Raw genomic sequence first — 15,347 nt, 5'->3', positions numbered from 1 at the left:
GGGATATATTATATTTTCATTGACTAAAACTACTCTTAAAAGGTGCGAATACGCTCTTTTCTAAAATAGACATAATATTTAATGATTAACTATTCATTTGATAATATAATATCTTAGAATAGACAATGAGGAAATCTAGAAATATGACAAGTAAACGACCAAACCATAGCAAGGTAGGCCCAACTCGTGCTGGCCGACCGTGTATGTATCTAGCAGCGACGTAATACGATGTTCAACTTGGTGATAACTGCGTGCGACGTAGGTGCTGTATAGTACAATAACTTGAAGCGTTTCGCTAGGCTACTGCCGGCTGGCCGACCTAGCGTGTAGCGTGTTTATCGTAAGGAAAGAGAACTTCGAAATAAACTAACTCAGGGCGACAGGGGCGTCACGTTGATCGAAATAAGTTGTCGTACGTATTACTAGGGAATTAATCGAGAATTTAATATCAAAATTAATCATTTGGAATAAGTTTTGAAGAATAAAATAATTATAATTATTTTCCATTTCTCGATTATTTTTGGGTCGGCCCGGCCGACCCTGCATACCCGGACGAGCCGTCATTGCTCATTTCAATTTATCCGATTTCCAGCCACTGGCCGGTCCGTTATTTATTGACAGTTCCTCGTAGATGTATATTTGTCTTAGGGAAGATTTACGGTCCATTGTTTGACCGTCACAATTTACATTGTTCGGCTTGCAAGACTGGTGTCAATAGGAGATAATAGATATTGGAGGTATTAGCGGATAGTGCGCGTCGTTACCTTGAATTGATACTTGGGTGCTTGGCAGGACATGGGGTGGTCATGAAATATGCGCGAAGTCCTGGGATGTAGAGCTTGTCTATACGGAAAACTTAGAGCATGATTGAAACCTCAACGAACAGGTATTTGAAAGCGATTGAAGGATGCCCTGAAATGCAGCTTGAAAGACAATCAGAGATGTGAATGTGTTGGAAAAAGTCTCACTAGTCTCAATGCTCAAATTGAAGTGGATATTCAATAGCAAACCTACTTTTTGCACTTTAGTTCTCAAAGAGCAACTTTTCTAGTAATGAATCTCGACATTTCATCCACCTCGTCGTAACCGTTCGATCTTGAGGAAGTTTTAACTGAACCCAACTTTTTGGGAAATTTTCGAAGTTCATCTTTCGACTTTATAAAACTTTATAAAACTTTATTTCTACTTAAGCAGATAATATACATGCTCCTCCTACAGCCTTAATTTTATCTTCAGCTTTTTTGGAGAAGAATTTTGCCTTAACAATGACGGGTTGAGGTGGAAGTCTTCCTTTTCCCAAAAGCTTGTAATATCCAGCTAGACTCGTATCTCCCAGGAAAATTATAGCGGAGCTAGAAGTGATATATACTCCGAAACAACAACTCTTTTAGTGACAAATCCTGAAATCTCATCGACCTCATTTTTTTGGCCAATTTTTCGAAGGTCATCTTTCGAGTACTTTTTCTTCCAGGAAAATCATCGTAGATCTAAACGTGATACATATTTTGAAAGAGCACCTCTTCTAGTAAAAGATCTGAGAATTTCATCCATTTCGGCACAACCGTTCGGTCTTGAGGAATTCTCAAATGATATTTGCAATTTTTGAAAAATGCCATTTCCAAAATGAAAATCGGAACGAAGGGAGATAGATAGGTTAACCGTATCCACTTCAATGTTTGAGCAGTCCAACACCCCAAAATCCAATAAAACCGCCTTACGCCTATCTCAATAAACAAAATCTTAATTGCCTCCTATACAGACTAGATCTGGGTAAAGATCTATCGAAACATCGACGTGTTACCTGATCTCCCAAATTACCAGATATCCATTAGAATATTAACTTGTTCCTCATGGAGGAAAAGATGGTATAGATAAGACGACGATTATTATAATTTTCTTGGTGAATAAATGGACGGTGCCCAAAATTGGGCGTTTCACGGCACAACACCCATCTCGTTATTGCGTTTTATGGGCATCGGAGCAGAGATGTTTTCAATTAAATTTTTAATCTCGGGGGAGGTAATTGGGCAGAGTATTCGATGGGTTCTCTCGTGTATATACCTCTTTCAGGAATACGCATCGACAGTTTCCCACAAATCTGGGATAGGTTCGACTGATGATCATCTGATGCGATATAAACGATTCGATGAAGGAAATTACAGTTTTTCACATAAAATGAAGTCTGAACATGGGAGCGCCAAACGAAACTCAATGAGTGCGGTGACTTTTTTTCTTAATTTTAAGCTAATGAGTCAAGAATAACGGAAAAAAATATAATGTGATACTTTCAGCAAGCCGAAACAATAAAAATTGGTCACACAAATCAGTTTTTTTGAATTATCTCTTTTCCTGAGCTTCAAATTGTTTTCGCATTCATTAAGAAAGTTGTAGAGCATATCATTTTCTACAAATTTTGTCCGGAGAAAGTTTATCTACGTTTGAACGTTTTTGAGATATATGACGATGAATGTACTTTAGACTGGGTTTCTACATTGACCTTTTTACCTGTTTATCGGAATTACTGTCTCAGTTGCGACAACCGAGCATTGAAAATAATCATCACGTATTATTCCACATAACATCCCATTAAATTCGTCTGAGATCGTACGTCATAACCCCGAATTCGTATAGGTTTAACGCCTCGACCAATTAGACGAGTCGGAATGTGTGTGTTTAGGCGCCGACATATCTAACGTTTCGGTCCAGTTCAACGTATCATCAAGGCACCGTGTCCAAGTCTGGAAGCCGCTAGGACATGACCCACGAAATTATCAGCGTTCTAGCCCCGGCATTCCCACTGTATATGAATAAGTCCCTCTATTATATGATCGTAATTATGAGCAGTCTCTCAGGAGCGTTAATAGGGCATCGTCGAGCGGAAAGGCGCCACTATTTTGGCTCGGATACGGAATAAATTTGAAAGTTTGTGAAGGTAACTCAACCGTCTGGTAGATTCGGTGAATTTAGGGAAAACATCGAATTGGAATTTTGGCGAAAAAGTCAGAAACCACGAGATTGGCATCTTCTACTCTTCGATGGGTTTATGGTGTTTCAGTTGATTGTCTTGAATGTTGGCGTGACTGGTTCAATGAAGAGATAACAGTTGTTATTAAGGGGTGAGCTTTACGTTTGGCTCGGATCTTTACCCATTTATGCTAAAACCAACTATCCCTACATGATTTATCAGTTGAAGCATTGTCACCACGCAAGCATCCACAAGCATTCGATGCATTTGTGCTGCACTTTTATTCAGATTAAGGTACAAAACTTGAACCTACCCCAAAGTCTTTTGGTTAACACATAATCTGGCATAGTTAACATAGGAAAGAACAAGGTTTTTGTACGAAATTCAGAACTATATGGACTGATCTCTAATCTCTTCGGAACAACCAGAATCAGCTTCCACTACGAGGCATTAATAATAGTCAAAGACTAATTTGTAGTGGAGAAGACTTGATGGTATTTCCAAAAAATTAGACGTTACCTTGATACAGCGTGAGTCTTTGGCTCCTACAAATATTTTAATAGTAGAATCTTGAGATCAAAAGAATCGTATGCCATTTTTTCCGATTCGGCCCTGATAAAACATTTTAAGTGTTCATAATGTGCTGTGCTACCCCTGGAAAAACAAAATTACCTTCAGAATAACAAGCTGAATCTGTGACACTACACATCTGTGGATCTTGTAAACAGAGCTGCATTCAGGCAATATGTAAATCCACTTTTTCAAATTTCACAGGTATTTTTTTATTTTTGAACATCAAATTTCTCGAAAATGGAGCATTATACGAGGAAACATGAATCATACTTTTATTTCATAAAACGCTCAAATATTCCATAGATAACGTCCGACTTAGTTTCAAGCAAGGGCGGCTCTGCCATGAGAGCACATGAGCACGTGAACCCCCAAACAAAGTAACGTAAAATCAAATTTCCTCTCTTAACTAACCAATAAATTACCGTTCTTAAGTTACAATATTATTTTGTACCTAGTATCTATTTATGAATAATACGAACATGACCCAGCGACGAAGACAGTGCTTTTCTCTACTCTTGCCGTCCACATACGTCGGTCGCACGTGCGAACGATAGGAGGGGTTTACGTCGAATTGCCTGACAATTTTTATGAGCAGGCGGAGGGGGATGTACGCCGTTTTAACTGAAGCAGGAGCACAACTTCGCTGTGCTCAAACGGTTAAATCTACGGAGATCACGTTCGGACTATTTATCCCTCGACACGCGACGTAATTCATTAGGTGAAGTAGAAATTATACGTTCATTGTTTGCATTATGAATGTAACAAAATTTGCTGTGGAATATTTAAAACAAAATTTTAATTCATTGAATTATGAAGAAAAACTCCGCGTTAAAAGAAATGGTAGACCAAAACCTGAGCGGCATTACTTTTTTGCCCAGACAAATTTGAAAACCGTTTTCCAATGCAGCATGTAGATTCAGCAGTGGACGCATATCCATTTTTTGATAAAATTAGGTTGAAAACCGAATTGGAGATTATTTACAGAAGACCTGATTTCAGAAATCTTGGCTTGTTGAAACTTATCATTGAAAATAACCTATAACTGATATTTTCTGCCACTTTTTCCCTTTTCCATTTACTTGTGACAATTCCGATGACGACAGCTGAAGTAGAAAGAAGTTTTTCAACATTGAAGAGAATTAAGACCTTTTCAAGAAGTTCGATGAATAAAGAAAGACTTACGGCACTAGCGATGCTATCTATAGAAAAAAAATTCATTGAAAATTTACAAAATTTTAACGATGTGGTTATAGATAAGTTCGCTGCAAAGAAGGAAGGAAGAATGGATTTCATTTTCAAACACTGTACAGAATGGTGAACACTTATGTAAATTCGTGAATCTTTCTCATTCAATAAAATCATTGGCTTTTTTAATTTTGTGAACCCCTGCTGCTTAGGCCCACGAGCCGCCACTGGTTTCAAGAGTTCGGTTCTTTGAATTTTTTGTATTTTTGTGGTACGTAATGGTCATAATGAGAAAACTGGAAGACGTGGATGATATCTTGCATTCGACAAAGATTCATCAAATAAATGAAAAACTATATTCCTAAATTCGTTTCATTCGATGAAACCGTTTGTGAGATAGAACTAAAAATAACATTTTTTTGTGGTTTTTCAACAGCCTGTATCTTTTAAACCGAGCCGATTCGGGAAAAATGGTAAAGGAAAAAAGCGTTTCTTTCGACCTCAAGAATCTACTGTTAAAATAACAGCATGAACCCACATCCGGAAAGGGCTTGTGCTTTCGAAATAGAGGCTATGAAAGTGAATTTTCTGAAGACGGTTATTTTGGGCTTCTTCTTCTTCTATGGAGGAAAACAAATGAAAATTTGTGTATTTCTCAGATTTTCGGGACTCTATGAGTGAATTACTGCAAATGTCAACTGTCAAAGACATGGTGGGAAGTAATATTTTTTGAAACTTCAGTCCTGATTTACTGTTGTGATTTTTCACTGGAACACTTTTTATTTTCGTATATCGACTGGTTGTCCAAGTCGCTCTTCATCTTATCATGAACGATTTTCGACGAAATTACCACCGCCAGCATAACGGCAGATCGATCCAACACCCCCAACGCCGACGTGAATATTAAATTGCCCTAAAACGGGGGTAATTCCCGAAATTAAAATATTGTCGCCGGCTAGCAGGGGTAGACTGATTAGTAAATCTGGCGATTTCTCGGCAATATCCGGCTACGGCTCCCCCAACGACGATTTTTAACGTCCCGCGTGCCCCCCCGGGCCCGGGGTGGCTGTCGGTGTCTGTCTGCCGGCCGCCCCCGGCTAGGGTCGCGTTTAAAATCGTATTTTCAATTTCGACGGCGCCGCCCACCGATAATATGCAAATTATTGATGGGACGATTGGGTTCGTCTGAACAAGGGGTGGTTATAGTTCGAAGGAAACGGATTTGACGGCGGCGGGAGTTTTAAATCGCGCGGAACGACGTTAATTCGTGATTTCGGTCGTTAAATCCGCGTAAAACCGACAGAGATCGATCTGATGTATCGTATTTTTTTATCCACCCCTGACGGGAGCATAGATTTCGGTACCTTCTATGATCCTAAGGTACAATTCTATGATTTTCTCGCTGAATGTCAGTTGGTGACGTTTAAGCTGGATTATGCCGTGTTTGCGGTCAATCGACCAATTGCCACCAGGAAAACCGAACTCCGCAGCCGGAAATGGCTCAATTCGCGAGCCACGAAAAATCGCACCGCAATATACCTGTCAAAATTGCGACCTCTACCAGATGCTCGACGCCGACGTCAATTTTTCCGACGACATGTGTCGTTCGGTACACGCGTGGCCGAGAAAATAACTAAATTAGTTCCAGTTTTTATGCGCGTCAGTTTCTCCCCCTGGGGGGCGAGATTAATTATCGTAGGTGGGGCAGCCACCTCGTCGTCAGAGGCCAGCGGACGTATGCAAATTTTATGGCGTTTAATTTGCTGCCCGGAAATTATGAGAGACGTTGATGGATGCGCGACCTATCGGAAAAAATCTGTTATGGTGACGATCGAAAAAAAAACGGCTTGATTGATTTCTCCCGGTATTTTTTGGCCGGACAGCCATCGGGTGGCGATTTTTCACGAATCTCGTCGTTTGGTATCGCGAAATCCACAGGGCCACAGGGTGGTCAAGCAAAAATTTAAAACCTCTGATGATTAATCTGATCTGATGAATCTGATTCTCTCGAAAATTGTGGGTATCAGAATATTCCAAACATTTCATATTCCATGAAAATTTTCTTTGAAAATCCTTGTTCCTTGAAAAAAGGGTAAACTGAAATTTTGAGGAGAATATTTTACTGAATTCCCGACCAAGAACAATATTGTTGACTTTGTCAACAGACTTAATTTGGACACTTTGACATGGCGCTTGATGAAACTCTGTGAAACTGGCAGTAAATTTTTTCGAAAATACGGAAAAAGCAGGGATTCGACTTTGAACTGACCGATACGGGACGACTCAATTGTTGACTTAACCTCCTTCCTCTCTTTCTACTACTCACCGCTCAGGCCACTCATTTTTTCGCATCCTGGAAGTACTTACCTAGAAAAAAGAACAGTTATTAGCGTCGTCATATGAGGATGATTAGAGGAATCGAATTGCTTAAACACGGGAATTACCGAACATAACAATCAACAAAATTGATGATACATATTCAGGCCTTGTAGTCTTCAAGAAGTGGTCGTACATAATCTCGATAAATTGACAAAATTAACAGGTTTCTCTTTGAATTAATTGAAGGTTCAGAGGCCTGAATACTCATGTAGGTTTTCGCCGATATCACATCGCGGACAATTAGGTGTATTATGATCGAGAGATAATTGGCCCAAGATGAACTAGTTCAACGCAAAAAAATGGCGAAGATCCTGCGATAGTGGCAAAAAACTGGAGTCTTTCAACGAGGCACAAAATGCGTATTTTTCATTGATTTTCATCACCCTATAAGACATTCATCAAGTGAGCAATTTGTGGGAAGAAATATTCCATATTTAAATTCCACTACAACTCTCTTATCTCCAATAAAATGTACCTTACAGACTGAACTTTCGATAATTCCTCGATTTGCGTATGTAGATTTCAAACGTGCCAGGTTTTCACAGACGACCTCGTGGATCGTGGCCATATAAACGCCCCAAGAAATCGTTGAACTCCATTTCCATACCGAATCTGTTCACCCGTTCAAAAGTTGCGCAATCCAGCTACCAGATTTCACACAGAACTGGTTCACGTTTCTGTAATTGGTTGTTTGGTATAATTCCACGTCACACACAATCTTTTTTCATGATACGCGATAGGAGAGTTTAATTGAATGAATCGATGATGATTGAAGACGTTCGGGTGATTAGGAGATGATGAGATCTTGACAATGAAATTAGCGATAAAGGATGGGGAGATTGTGATTATAAGATCGATATTTTTTTTACATCCAAAAAAGATAATCTCGACGAATCATCTTCTGGTATGTTAAGCTTTCAACCGCAACTATTCTCTTCGATCCCAGAACAATTCGAGTGGTATATTACAAGTCTAATCCACCCGAAATGACTGTAATTACTTCTTGTCATCATTCAATCTTCCGTCGATAATTTGGTGGCGGATGATTGACTTAACGGCATCAACAGATAAATTCGATAACTATTCGACCACGAAACATGCGATTCGTCTATCAATTCCGTGAATTGCTCTGGGAAAACCCTGAAAAATTGAGTTGTTATAGAAATTGGAGAGGCCTGTTATGATATCAGGGCAAGAACCGAAGAGATGGTACTATGTAATATGTTATACATACGTACCTTTATAAATTATAGGAAAATTATTGGAAGTCAATTCGAGATTCTATGATATTCAGTTTGGAACTCTTTAGTAAGGAGGGTTACAGAACAATCCAAAGCCTGCCCACTGAACCTAGCGTTGATCTGATACTTTTCAGTGCATGTAGAGATATATAGAGTACAGAGTCTTTAACTTGTACATATATTTTAACAGTAAATTCTGTAGGTAAAAAGTAACACTTTTTTCCCATACCATTTTTTCCGATTCTGCCATGATAAAAAGAAATAGCAAGTTTTCCTTATGCCTCTCCTGGAAAAACAGATTTTTCTTCAGAATAACAAGTGGAATTTATGACATTACACATACGTGGATCTTTTGAACAAAGTTGCATTCTGCCAGAGTGAACAATTTTTCAAATTGCACCACGTATCAAAATAGTGATAAAAAATAAGGGTTGCTCTTCGAATTCTCACTGTATAACAGGATGTGAAAATCTTGCACGATTTTCATGAAGTGTTGATTCTCCACTGAAAATTTCTTCTGGAGAAAACCCATCATTTCTACTAAAATTATATGTCATTTTCATTTCACGCTTTGGCATAAGTATATTGGTAAAAAACTATGTAAAAATTCCGTAATGGATTTTTTTTTTAACAACCCAATTTGGTAGAAAAATACCTTCCAAAATTTATCCATGACTTTTTTCAAGGTTCGGAACTTGAGGAATTGAATATGACTTTTCTCCTCTAGCATTTTTCCGAATCAGCTGGTTTCGAAAAATACAGGCTGTTGAATACCCATAGGATAAAGTTATTTTTAGTTCTCACAAACGTTTTTTTCGAAGTGAAAGGAATTTCGAAATATAGTTCATCATTAATTTGATGAATCATTTTCGAACATATCACCCACGTCTCGCAGTTTTCTCATCATGACCATTACGTACCATAAAAATACCGAAAATTCAATGAAACTAAGTTGGTCACTATCTAATGAATATTTGAACGTTCTGTAAAATAAAAGTTTTCCTCATATCTTCTCGTATGATGAGCCGTTTTCGAGTAATTTGATGTTCAAACATGAGAAATATCTGTGAAATTCGAAAAATTCAAATTTGACGGAATGAAACTCTTTGAAGGATCCACAGATGTGAAGTGTCACAGATTTGGCTGGGTATTCTGAAGGTAATTTTGTTTTTCCAAGGGTGGCAAAGCTCATCATGAAAATTTAAAATGGCTATATCTATTTATCAGGGCCGAATCGGAAAAAATGGTATAGGAAAAAAGTGTCTCTTTTGACCTCAAGAATCTACTGTCGAAATATTTGTACGAGTCATAGACTCACACCTGTATATCAGATGGTGGATTAAGAGCCTCAAGAGTTGGGGTTCAGTGGTCAATTTCTAAATATTTCGAAGAAAGTAATGGTGAAAATTTTGCAGCTCTTTCTCTGTCTAGATCAATACTCATAGAGCTTTTCATTGATCTATCGACGTTTTCTAAACCTCCAGACCCTAGAGGCCGAAGCCATGACCAAAGAGCTCATTAACCCATAAAAATACTAACCTCCAAAAACTCCGCACCGGTAGCTGCCTGTGGAGACGTGGCCTGGACCTGATAAGGATACGTGCAATGCATACTGTCCCTTAACTTTCTGTTCCTCAATCGAAAAAAAAAAAATAACAAAAATGTCACCGTCTCATAACACCAAGAACCAATATAGTCCTCGAATCCTGCAAGCACACTCGCGCCGTGCGTATATCGATGAATTAAGCCGCCAACACACGCCCGCGAAAAAACCGACTGAAGAGGAGAGAGGAAGGTGGACCGAAACAAAACTGTCTGAGGAGCGGACTGCTGCGTGGATGCGGCTCACGCTAGAGGGCTCGCGATGCGTTTGGGGCCCGCCCCCGCTCGATGGGGGCCTCCGGACCGGAGAGTCACGTTCTCGAGGCTCATACGGCACGAAAGGGGGGGCTCGAGGGAAAAATCGTCCATTTTATTCTGGCCGAGACGGTTGGGCCAGTTTTTGGAGGTATCGATGAAGAAAGCTGTTTGAAATCCCATAAATATAGGGCAAATTTTTTGACTGATGCTCCAATAGATGAACGAAAAATTGTGTCTTCAACTATAACATATTTTGTTCCTTCCTATGTTTCCCTTTCATTCTAGCAGTGCATTATTATTGTTCTGATTAAAATTGTATCTATATTATTCACAAATCGTTCTCATGGTCACTTTTTGAGCATATATTTAAGAGCTATAAAGCTTCGTCGTTATTATTGCAAGAAAGGCCATGTTTGAAGTTTTCTGACTAACTCTGATTGGGATAGAAATGTGAATGAAGCCTTCTCAGCAGTAATGAGGCAAGTTGCTTTCTCTCCTAACGTAATTAAGTAATTTTTACACAGTTGAAATTTTCAGTGGAATGTATTTTCTTGTGAAACTTCGTTTGTTGGCGTCCCTGTGAATGGAACTTCCAAAAATATTATTACATAGATACTTTTCATGCAATTGAACATTTGAAAGGGTGTTTTCAACATTTATACCAATAAGAAATAGAAAATTCTCGCCTTTTGATGCAAGAAAATTGTCTCTCTATCTATACATATTATATTTATAGTAGGCACCTATTTATATTCCACTAGACATCTTCAACCCTTTTTATATTGTCTCTTAAAAACTACGATGCTTGGGTTTTTTATGATGGTGGATGGGTTTATGAGCTCTTTGGTCATAGCTTCAGACTCTAACGTCTGGAGGTTAAGAAAAAGTCGATAGAGCAATGAAAAGCTCTATGAATATTAGTCTAGACAGAGAAAGCGCTGCTTGGGTGGAAGTTGCAAAATGGTGCATGCTCCTACTACATCACTCAATAAATCCCCGGTTTGACACATATATGCAAACTTTGTTGACAGACCCACATGATTTCTGGGTAGTAGTGATCTTCAAGCAGTGCCTTCTTGGCAGTATATCACATGTTGACCATCAGTTTAGAGGGTACAGTCGTTTTGGTGACCCCAGTTTTGTTATTTCCAAGTCGATCAATAGAAAGCAAATGTAAAAGACTGAGAAACTGCTGTCTAATAAAGACGATGCTCCGTATCGAATGACACCGGTCAAATGAGATGAACTACGTTTCGAATTGCTACTGCACTCTCTCAGAGCGTCACACACAGGGTGTTAAAAAGTCAGAAGAGCACTCTCTTAAAGAAGAGTGTGTTGGTGATCAGAGAAGAATCTCCAAAAAAAAACCGTTTTTCTTAGTTAGATTAGAGGGTTATTGAATGAAGTAGTTTAAACTTTAAACCATGTAATTGGCAAGAACAGAATATATATCGTTGTTTGATTGCTGTGTCAAAATTGTTGTCTTAATCCTTCCATCGATAATTTCAACCTACAATCGCGATAAAATTGCCTCGTTAGAACAAACCGAACGTGTCAATCAACCTGTCCATCGTACAAGTTCTCTAAATACCGCATATGCATAGATGAATCTCGAGAAACACGAAAGGTTGTCAACAACGGTAGCGCAAAGTTCGGAATGACTATGATTTGAAATCCTAGGAGGCGTTGCCTCATCGTTGCACGTCTATAATTTCGCGATGTTTGGAGATAAAGATGGCGAAATCGTGAAGACACCAGTTTCGTATAGACGTCTTTCAGCACGCCCGCCCGCGGTTACACACGTTTCTACGACTGTGCAGTTTTTATCACTGTTATGCAGTCACTGGTGCAAGGCAGATGAAACTTGCTACGTAGACAGGCTCGGGATGCTTTCGAGAAAGTCTAAGAAGATTCTACGGGTTCAAGGAAACGTTGTTTACGTGTTGGATGAGATCTCTTCCATCGAGAGAGAAAATACCAACGAAGTCAAATGCTAGAGGTTCAGAGCACCTGCAGACTGAGGTTTTAAGGTTTTTTTGACCCAAAACTGCAACTGTAAACAGGTCAGTTCATTAGGAGGAAAAGGAACGAAGTCTGGTACAATTTAGCGTCTGGAAAACACTAACAACATTTCCTAGAGGTACCATACATCAGTAGTGAAAGACCAACAGCATGGAAGTGTGTTTTTCTGGCAGCAATCTTTCAGATTATCCCAGTAAAGTGAGAAGAAACTGATTTTCCAATTCCAAGCAGTTGAAAGCTTTGTTTGGGACATCCATTCCCCATAAAGTCACATGAAAACCTTTCCTCTAATCTGGAGCGAAGAGTTTTTCTCGTTCCACTTTTTACACACATTTTTCTCTGTTGGATTCACGTCTGCGGAAGTGGATTGAGATTATTGAGAAGATGAACCATCTGCTCCGAATTGATGATGTTTCCAGACTGGTCCGCTTGACCCATTTATAGGTTTCTTCCCACATATACGCATAATAAATCTCCACCTTTGCGCAATATATGATTTTCGTGTCAATTCCTTCAGGAGAACAGATGACGAAGGTTCAGGGTTAAGATTCCAACGTTACAGCGGCCGAAAATTATAGATTAGCCCGTATAACCCGCGGCATCATCTACTGGTTAAAAGTCGAATTATTGTGTTTTGTTCCTACACGAATGCCCCCTGTAATTAAAGGCTTTGTTTCTGTGATTTTTTATTTCGTCGTGATTTATGGGGTAGATTGCCGCGATACTGGACCGGATGATTTGTTAGGGAGGCTGTTGAGGAGGTTGTTCGGTTGAACCGTATTTGAAGTTTTAATTCTGTCGAATTTCGTCACAGAAATTGGTTTTTTTTACGATCATCTTGAGTTCAACGATTTTAGCGCTTTCTTAATTTAAATACTGACATGAAAAGAGAAGAGAGAATTTTGTATATTTCCATATAAATTTAATTATCTAGTAAAAAAATGAACAGGTTGAATGCTTGATTGGAAAGCGCGGGTAGAAAGCGCGGGTAGAAAACGAGGGTAAAGAAGTCTAAAGCCTACTTCTCTCTTGTTTGGATTTGCATGCTTGAAACAGAATTTTTCGAAAATTGCAAATTCCAAAATGTTCTTTGTGTTTTGTCCTTTCAATGTCGTATCATCTCGTGGATAAAGAGCGCGGGTAGAGGAATCGAAAGCCTATTTCTTCCTCATTTAGATTTGCATGCAAAAAACATAATTTCTTCTTGTTTTGTCTTTTCAGTTCCGCATCATCTCATGAAAGTTGATTGTTGTACTGGCATAATGACAATAATCCCCGGTTTGGCGTCGACACCTTCTACCAGCAGTCGTCGACTTGTTAGCACGCCAAATAGCGACACGAGTGCTCAGCCACCTCCTTCGTCCACGAAGACTATAATTCGGTTTTATCGCGAAACCCTGAGCCAACCTTAGAACGCCCAAATGACAGCCTGGATGGTACTCCGGCTACCGAAGAAATAATCTAACAGCGATTCGTACAAGAGATCCATCCAGGTGTTTGCTTCTCACACGTGCTCGCTCCGGGAAACTCCCAGTTCCGCTCTTTGACAGCCCGGTATCGAGTTTCTGGGACACTCCCACCACGGGACTCCTTTATTCCTTGTTTTAACGCGGATCCGAGCCGTATATCTGCGCTGTATATCACTCGGATCTTCCCTTTATGTTACCTAAACATGCTAGAGGACTCTTTTATCCTTATTTTGTAACCCCACGACCGACGCCTCTCCTTCTGTTATTCCAATAACAAAGCGCTTGGGAATTATTCGGTCTATCTTCGTGTTTTTTTTTGCCCCGTCTGATAAATAGGGCCTTTCCGGTCTTCTCGGGGGTTGTTTTTTCTTGGAGGTGGACTGGGATTAGCCGTCTGTGTTGGCGATTGAAAAATGAGGGGTGATGCTCGGTCCGACAATGGATAATGATGCAGTTTCGAGAGTGTCCAAACCCGTCTAGTCGCTTCAGGTCCTGTGCGTTAATATAACGAATGATATGCAAAGATTGGAAACTCCTAGAATTGCCAGAAGAAAAAGAACGAGACAGCAGTAGTGTGCAACGCACCGTCCAATTGTAATACTGAAGGATGCAAACTCCTGCCTTTTTCTTGTTTTTCTGTAACTTTACTTTCCCATGTAGTAAAGGAAAAACTCTGGAATTTATAGTAGGATGTATTTGTATCTAGTTTGCCTAGACCAGTTCCATGGATAAAAGAATATTGCGTTACCAAAGCAACGAACAATAACTCATAAGAAGCATCAGTGTGAAGTTTGACGTCAAAAAAGTAAACCAGAGTTAGGCAGTAAATTGAAAGAAAGAAGATGTCCACCGAAATTGTGAAAATCGAAAAATTGGAGTATCGAGCCATCATCAAGTACCTGTATATAGAAGGGTTAAGAGGTCAGCAGATTTACGAAGATATGCTTAATACCCTTGGTGATCAATGTCCTTCGTATGCGACCGTGAAAAATTGGACTGCAAGCTTCAAAAGAGGTAAATTTTCCATTGAAGGTGATGACCGATCGGGAAGGCCAGTTTCTGTGTCAGTCCCTGAAAATATCGATGCGGTTCATGACATAATTTTATCAGACCGTGGAATCGGGCTAAAACGGATATCTGAAGCACTGAATATTTCATACGAACGCGTTCATCATATAGTTCACGTCAATTTGGACATGAGAAAAATTGCTGCAAAATGGATCCCCAAATGTTTGAATGTTGACCAAAAGCGTGCAAGGGTAGAAGCATCGCGTTCGATCTGTGCTCGATTTGAAAACGATGTAGACTTCTTAAACCGAATTGTTACTAAGGATGAGACTTGGGTACATTTCTACGATCCAGAAACAAAGCAACAATCGATGGAATGGCGACACTTTGGTTCTCCTAGACCTAAGAAGTTTCGTGTCCAAAAATCTGCTGGAAAAGTTCTTGCTTCAGTTTTTTGGTTTGGGATTGCCATGGTGTAATCATGATTGGATAGGGGTAGAACAATAACCAGAGATTACTCTTCGACATTACTGACCACTCTGCGGGAAAAAATTTAAAGGAAAAGACGCAGAAAGATTCCAAGGTTGTTTTTTTTTGCAGGACAACGCCCCTGCACAAAAATCTCATGACGCCAAGCAAAAAATT

At 39.5% G+C, this 15,347-nt stretch overlaps 1 protein-coding gene across 2 annotated transcripts in view; it reads right to left on the bottom strand.

Moving 5' to 3' along the window:
• The window catches only part of LOC123313847 (transcription factor Sp9-like), an 83,890-nt gene that overhangs the window by 24,782 nt on the left and 43,761 nt on the right, over window positions 1-15,347 (bottom strand). Inside the window, exon 1 of one of the 2 annotated variants that reach the window (XM_044898913.1) lies at window positions 9,883-10,081. The exons of the other annotated variant lie outside the window; for it this stretch is intronic. Coding sequence (XP_044754848.1) covers window positions 9,883-9,954 — 72 coding nt within the window. The 5' untranslated portion in view covers window positions 9,955-10,081. Of the gene's footprint in view, window positions 1-9,882; window positions 10,082-15,347 lie in introns of those variants that run through there. 2 annotated transcript variants of the gene reach the window in all.

This window comes from Coccinella septempunctata, chromosome 5 (genome assembly GCF_907165205.1).
Source record: "Coccinella septempunctata chromosome 5, icCocSept1.1, whole genome shotgun sequence".
In the NCBI taxonomy this organism is placed as follows: domain Eukaryota; kingdom Metazoa; phylum Arthropoda; class Insecta; order Coleoptera; family Coccinellidae; genus Coccinella; species Coccinella septempunctata.
Note: the sequence above shows the minus strand (reverse complement) of the source record. Positions and strands in the feature narration are given on the sequence as shown.